The 7,815-nt window shown below is 31.8% G+C and overlaps 1 protein-coding gene across 1 annotated transcript; it reads left to right on the forward strand.

Annotated features, from left to right (window-relative positions):
- Nucleotides 1–828: 828 nt before the first annotated feature.
- Nucleotides 829–2,070, forward strand: LOC141689762 (uncharacterized). The gene has a single exon (XM_074494149.1). It carries the CDS (start codon nt 955–957, stop codon nt 1,849–1,851), a length of 897 nt encoding a protein of 298 aa, XP_074350250.1. The 5' UTR covers nt 829–954; the 3' UTR covers nt 1,852–2,070.
- Nucleotides 2,071–7,815: the final 5,745 nt, after the last annotated feature.

A 7,815-nucleotide genomic window follows, 5' to 3' on the forward strand; every position in this document is an offset into this window, starting at 1 on the left:
GTTAATTTTTATTTATACCATATCAACGATATTATTTTGGACTAAAATTTTGGATATGAAGTGACTTACGTTTATTATATATAAATCATACTCAAAAAATTTAATAATAGAAACTTCGCCATATTTAAATATTCAGAAAATTAAATTATAGGTCCTTGAGGTATTAACGTTTTATTGTCTAGGCCCGTGAACTAAAATTTTTGTATTTCAAGTCACCCAACTTTTGAAATTTCTGATATAAATTCTTCTGTTAAAAAGATTTTACGACATTAGAATCTGAAAACTAGGATTTTTTATGTCCAAACGGATCAAAGCAAGTTTGAAGGTGTTACTGATATCCAAATTTAAAGTTGAAGTAGTCAAAATTAAGCTTAATCACCATCAACACTTATATGACAACAATTTTCCCAAATTTGGTCCAATTTAAAAAAATCCTTAATTGGACCCTAAATATTTTGTTATTCATCAAATTTAGAGATCTAATTTATGAAATTTTGAATCGGACCTATTTTGTGAAAATTGGTGTCATATGTATGTTATTGGTGATTTAAATTTCAATTTTATTACTTGAATTTCAAATTTTGATATGATTAACATTTTCAAAATTGCTTTAATCCATATAAATATCAAGAATCATAGTTTTCAGATTTTAACGCCATTAAAAAAATTTTAACTAAAAAATTATATTAGAAATTTTAAAAATTAAGTGAACTCAAATAGAGAATTTAGCAAAAAAAAAAAAAAAAAAAATTAAGTGAAATCAAATAGAGAATAGCTGGTCAATAGTTTAGAGACCTATAATTCAATCTTCCATTTAACTATTCACCCAATTCCATTAACTATACACCCCATGTATTGCAAAGCCACTTGAATTTAATTTTCTTCTATCATCCTTCAGTTTGAAATAAAAACAGCACTCACACCTTTCTTCACTGACCCAACCCAAACACCACCATGTCCACCTCGCGCCCACCTCCACGCCCACTCGACCTTGACATAACAATCGTCTCAGCCAAGCACCTCAAAAACGTCAACTGGCGTAACGGCTCTCTCAAACCTTACGTCATCTTCTGGACCGACCCTGATCGTCGTCTCGCTACCAAATCCGACGATTCCGGGTCGACCCGACCCGTCTGGAACGAACAGTTTACTCTCCCTCTTTCTCTCTCCCCTCTCGATTCGGTTCTCACTCTCGAAATCTTTCACTCTAAACCGCTCGAATCGGCTAAGCCGCTGGTAGGTATTTTAAGGTTCCCGATTAAAAACCTGGTTGACTCGCCTGACTCGGATGACTCGGTTAAACTCAGAGCGTTCGAGTTAAGACGCCCCTCGGGTCGGCCGCAAGGGAAGATCCGATTGAAGCTTTCGATTAAAGAACGGGTTATGCCAGATTACCATAATGCCCCTCAGAATGCGTATTATTACTCTTCTGCCCCTCCGTTGTCTGGTCCACGTGTTTACCCTCCGGTTCAACCGTCTCCGGTTCATTCTCCTCCACCGCCGTACGGATACGGTCCGGGTCACGGACCGTATTCGGATCCTTATTCGGGTTATTACCCGAGTTATTACACGCAACAGCAAGCTCTTCCACCTCCACCGCCTTCTCCGAGGCCTTCTTTTTACGATCATAGGTACACTAGTGTACCTCCTAGTGCTCCTGTTGATTACGCGCCGCAGAGGACGTCGAGAATGGGATTAGGAACTGGAGTTGCTGTGGGAGCTGTAGCGGGGGTGCTTGGCGGTTTGGCATTGGAGGAAGGGTTGAAGTATGAAGAGGAGAAGATTGCGGATCGTGTTGAGACGGAGTTGAATGCTAGGGATGACTACAAGGATTATCGAAGTGAGTATTGATGCTTTAATGAATTTTCTGATATCGGAAATATTGGTATGCTAATTTATGGTTTATTGGAGAAGCGTTTGTATATAAATCCCGTATGTTTGTGTCGTTTTTATTAGTTTATGAATGATCACATCTTCCCTTCTTTCCGTTGTATGGATTTATGTGTGAAGCAATAAAATTGAACTTGTTGTGTAACTGATTGATGAGGTTCAAGTATATTCTGATTGGAAGTTGGTGTATAACTTATGTATATATCTAGTCTACTACTCTACTTTAGCTGCTGAAGGGAAATAAGAGCAAATTAACTGAATTTCTTTCATATATTTGGATTTATTAAGTTATATAAATGTAGGATTAGTTGGTTTGTTGTGTATAAGTAAATGATGTTTAAAAGTGATACCCCGGAAATAAGAGCAAATTAACTGAATTTCTTTCATGAATTTGGATTATTTAAGTTTTATATAAATGTAGGATTAGTTGGCTTTTTGTTTACATAGTTAAATGTTGTTTAAATGTTATCTGCTCTACCCAAACATCTTTAATTCGATCCTCTACATTGAATTCCACTTTCACGTTATTGCTTCTGTTAATGTTATTTTTGAATGATTCAGCTCGCGTTATTGTTTCTGATACACTTATGTTATTTTTGTTGCTTTTAATCCAAAGCTAAATTAGTTCTTGTTAAATGCTAAGCTCATTCAATGATGCAAGTATATTGTCTCCGATATTTTTAACTATGCACTTATTTGTTTGTGATTTGGTTAGTCTGAAATTATGAGTATGCAGTTGTTATGACATGGGTATTGTTCAAAATTTTGAGAGTTGTTTTGTGTACATCTGAGATATTTTCAGTTTTTATTCTTTAGAAACCATGAGTTGGGTTAGTTAAGTGGGTCAAAGATATGTATACATAAATATTCTATGTATATTAAGAGTAGGAGCCTAGGAGGATTTATTGGTCGTCGGTGTCTTTGTTGTTAGTATAAAACATGCAGGACCCGAGTCTTATCTATTGACTATAATATAACATACTCTTTTTTATTTAATCAAAAAAATTAGTAAAATTGTTGGACCGTATTTTAGAATTCTAACATTGACAACTGCTAGTTATAATACAGTTTACCAGTCTAACTGTATTACTGACTATATTATGTAATATACTGAATTTGTAGCCCGTAAATGAAAATCGAAAAAGTTAGAAAATAATTCTAACAGTGATTGTCACTATGTAATGTAAAAGATTTAATTTTATTGTCTACAAGCAAGAGTTATAATACAATATAATATGCTATTCCATATATTATTATATTGTAACCAACAAAAAAGTTGTAAAAGGAAATTAGATTTGATGAGGAGGTTGTCAATTGTCATTATATAGGTAGAATACTGAGCAGAGCCAATTAAATGCACTCCCTTCGTTCCCAAAAAACCTGTGGTATGTGAGTTTTTAAGGAAATAAAAAACCTACTTTTTCGCACTGTGTTGACTATATTACCTCTCAAATTTTTAGCACTCAGCTAACTTTTTGTTGTTCGACTGGATAACTTCTTTTTTCAAAAAATATTAAAGATATAAAAATACATCATCCACCATCCCTCATAATATTTTCTTATTTATACCCCATCCTAACTTTAACTTCTATTTCATTTTTTAACACCATGAATTCTCAAAACAAGTCCAAATGTGTTTTTGATCTCAATCTTTATGGTTTAATAGAATCTCCACCCTCAACAAATTTTTCAAAAGATTTGAATATTTACACATCTTTACAAACATTTTCTCCGATGTTAAAAGTTAAAACTTTAAATTTTGTAAAAGGAGAGATGATTTGAAGATTAACTTTGTGTTACAATATAATATAATATGAATGCAAACTTTCTTGGAATGCAATGACAAGATATGTAAATATTCAAAATGTTCAACATCTTCGGTGTGAGTTTCAAATGGAAGAATTTCATTGAATGTAAAGGTGGGGGTGGAGGTTCATTTAAATCAACAAAGAATGAAGAGTTTGGCATATCATTGAGATAAAAATAAGTTTGGGTTTGTTTTGAGAATTCATGGTGGTAAAAAAATGAAGTAGATGTTAAAGTTGTGACTTGTGATAAAAAAAACTTTGAGGGGTAGTGGATGATGTATTTTTTAGTGAATATTGGGGAAAAAAAGTTATTCAGTCCTACAACAAAATTTACAAAAAGTTAGCGTGCTTAAATTTAAATTTTTTGTCATGTAGCGAACAAGGACGGAGAAAGTAGGTTTCTTGTTTTCTTAAAAAAATCACATCATATGCCGTCCAGCTTTCGAGGAATGGAGGGAGTACAAAATATGAATATAAAATTTATAAAATAATCCGTTTATTGCACGGCATAGCCAGTATAAATGAATAAATACAGTATATAATGGCCAGACTGCAGTAGGTTTCTTTTAATGGCTCATTGGGAATTAGAACATGAATATATGATGTTTAGACATGCATGGTTTCTCGATAAAAGAAATTGAGTGCATGAATATAATTTGTATTATGCTGTTATTGCTGTATGAGATTGTTTGCCTGGGCTCACATATACTGCCTTCTAAATGGCAAATTGTGAAGACATTCTTTGTGGTTAAATTTGTTATATGATTTCCAATAATCTGTTGTGGTTTTTCTCTGCATAGGTCAGGTACTTTGTCCATGGGGTGAACTTTGGATTTCTTGTTTTAAAAATGAATAAATTAAGTAAAGCGTTCAGACTTCAAATTTCAAAACCATGCCACGAATATCTATGCTTCGGGTCATTTCTTATATATATACTTATATATATTATATATATATATATATATAGCTGAAAGAGTCTGGTGCTACTACTTCTGCATAGAACACTGCTGGGTTAATTGTAAGCTGTCCCATGAATGTACTTAACTTAGATGCTTTGCTTGGTTAATGGTTTTTAGTTTTTACTGGTTTGTTGAAGTGTGAATGTAAAACCATATCCCAGAACCTGGAGGACGCTTTAATTTTTGTTTGAGCATTTAACTTGGGTTGGTAAGTATTTATGATTGTCAGTATTTATGTGTAGTTGAGAAGGTAGCTGATTTGATCGTTTCGTGTACTTTCGTGTTTCGTGTCATGAATGTCTAATCCAAACCCGAACCGTCAAGGATTCGTTTCGTTTTGTGTTCTTGTACATTCATTTCGTGTACGTTTCGTGTCGTGTTTCGTGTAATTTAAAATTAATTATAAAAATAAAGATCAATAAAATATATATTTAAATATAAGTTTTTACTAGTCGAGTCTTAAGTTAATAAGTCATAAAGACTTGAGTGCAGTTAAGTCTTATGAAATTTAAATTTGAGTCTATTTTGTATCTATATTCTGTCAATATTATACGTAAAATATTATTGTAAGATATATGTATTCATATAATTTTGATAAAGTTACTTAAATATTTATTTCGTATACTTTCGTTTCGTGTCGTGTACCCAAGTGTAAACCCAAAACCGACACTAAATTCATTCGTGTACTTTCGTTTTCGTGTACCAAAAATGTCAAGCCAAACCCGTTATTTTCGTGTCGTGTACGAAATTGTCGGCTGTAGTGGTTGGGTGATAATTAGACCCGGCAATTTTGGACGCGAAACGACACGAAAATTTAGTGTTTGTGTTTGCCTTTTTAGTACACGACACGAAAATACACGAACACTAAAGTACACGACCGAGATCTACCGAGATTTAGTGTCAGTTTTGTATTTTCCCTTTTGAGTACACGACACGATGTATATGACATAAATAGATATTTTAATTAAATATTAATATATATAATGAATATATGTATATTTATAATAGATATATGCATATTTATTTTAAAACAATTATTTAATTTTATAATATGTATATAAATGTAATATAAATATATATTTTTAATATATTTCGTAAAAAAATTACCTAAAAACTTATATTTTTATTTATTTATTTATTTTAATTAATATTAATGTTCAATTTTACATGAAAAACACGAAACGAAAGTACCGAACACGAAAGTACACGAACCCTGAACCCTAAACATGTCGATTTTGTGTTTGACGTTCGAAGTACACGAAAATACACGACGACACGAACGATTTGCTAATAACAGATATGATGAACTTTTCGCATATGAACAATACTAAAAAAGTTGAAACGGAGAGAACCATTAGCTATTGTCAATTATCAATTATTATTCCTGTTCAATTCTATACTTCATGGAGATTATACAATGTGTAATAGAATTTTATTTATTTCTTTCCGTTCTCCTATAATTCATTCGCAATTTGTCATCTTCTAATACCAAATTATGTTCTCCACCCTAAGCTTCTCCGATCTTGATCTTCCCCTTTTGCCCCTTTTCCACTACTTCCAAGCTGTCAGTATGTCATTTCACAACTGCATATGTACTTGTATTATTTCTTCAGCGTCATTGTCTCCAGTCTCTTTCCATGAGTTTATTATTTGTAATTGTCTAATTCTCATCACAACTTTATAACGTAACTTGATTATCATGTCTCAGTTTAAGCAAATAATACAGGCTAATTCTCTAGTAAAATGCAGTTTTAGCAAATGCATTGTAAATTCTTCAGCAGGGTTATCATTTATAAGTGCACTCGAATTTTGTTTTTGTTCTCGTCTCTGAAATATTCAGTCTTTTAAATTTGAAGGCAAGATTTTTTGTTGGCTTCAAACTGAACTTGATAAGTCATGCCGGATTTTGTTTGAATTTGACTTATATTTTCTTCTAATATGAACACTTTTGATAACCCATAAAAATTAAGAAGTTCAACAATGGTATACAGAATACATTAACTCGTGAAATTAAGAAATCCTAGTATCCGACAATGGTGTTTTTCAAAGCTTCCACAAAATTAGTTTTAAATGGATGGCAGCCGGCCAGAAACTGACCCAATTTTGCTATGGTCCATATGGTCCAAATGGCGGCCTTTTAATTTTATTAGAAGGCCTTCTTTTTTGAAGGAAAATGTACTTGCAAACTTAAGAAATATCATAACACAATACATGGGAAATAAAATCGGGAGGGTTATCGACTTACTCCATGTCAGACATAAAATGAGTAACTAATAAGTGTGCTACTGCATTCGCAAACCTATGCACATCCTGCACTATAACATGATCAAAGTGCTTGAACAGATCAATACAATTAGAAACTATTGTGTGAAAATAGCTTACGCCGTCTCCACCTTTGTATGTCTCTACTAGAAATTATTTTGTTAGAAGGCCTAGTTAAATGGTAATGTAGACATTCTGGTTCAATTCAATTATTGAACCCAAACTATTCGGTTATATAGATGTAATTAATTGATTTAAAATTACATCTTATCTATGTCTATAATTGATTTAATATACACCTTAGCCAGGAATGACATATTAATGGTAACAGATATTTTTTTTTAATATTTGTTTCCTAGTTGCTAACTTTTATTCTTTCATACTCCCGGTTACATTTTTTTTATTAAGATTGGATTAAGATTTCATTTTATTATATGTAGTAATAAGTTTGGTTGCTTACTACAATACATAGAAGTTGATGAGTAATAAATACAAAAATTAATGTAAACCTATAAATTCTTTCTAAAAAATGTGTACATTAAAAAATGTGTACATTTTTTAGTTCTGCTCATTTTTCAAAATTTGGAGTATTTTCTTTATGAAACATCCTATATACATCTTTTATCTTGTATTGCTTCTTATACCTGAGTTAAATTAATTCTTAAATCCTCTTTGAAGTATTCTTGGTTTCGTATATTACTTAATTATATATTTTGTTTGAAAGAATATTAATATAGAAACTTTCTTAATAAATATAGGAGCAACCCCAAATGAAAGACATATAAATACATAAACCACCTAAAATTAAAACGGTAACAAAACCAATAAATTCAGAAAGAAAACCATAAAAAAATGTAACCTGATCATGATTAAACATCAAAATCCTCTTACAGACA

Source organism: Apium graveolens, chromosome 10 (assembly GCF_009905375.1).
Source record: "Apium graveolens cultivar Ventura chromosome 10, ASM990537v1, whole genome shotgun sequence".
Classification (NCBI taxonomy): Eukaryota; Viridiplantae; Streptophyta; class Magnoliopsida; order Apiales; family Apiaceae; genus Apium; species Apium graveolens.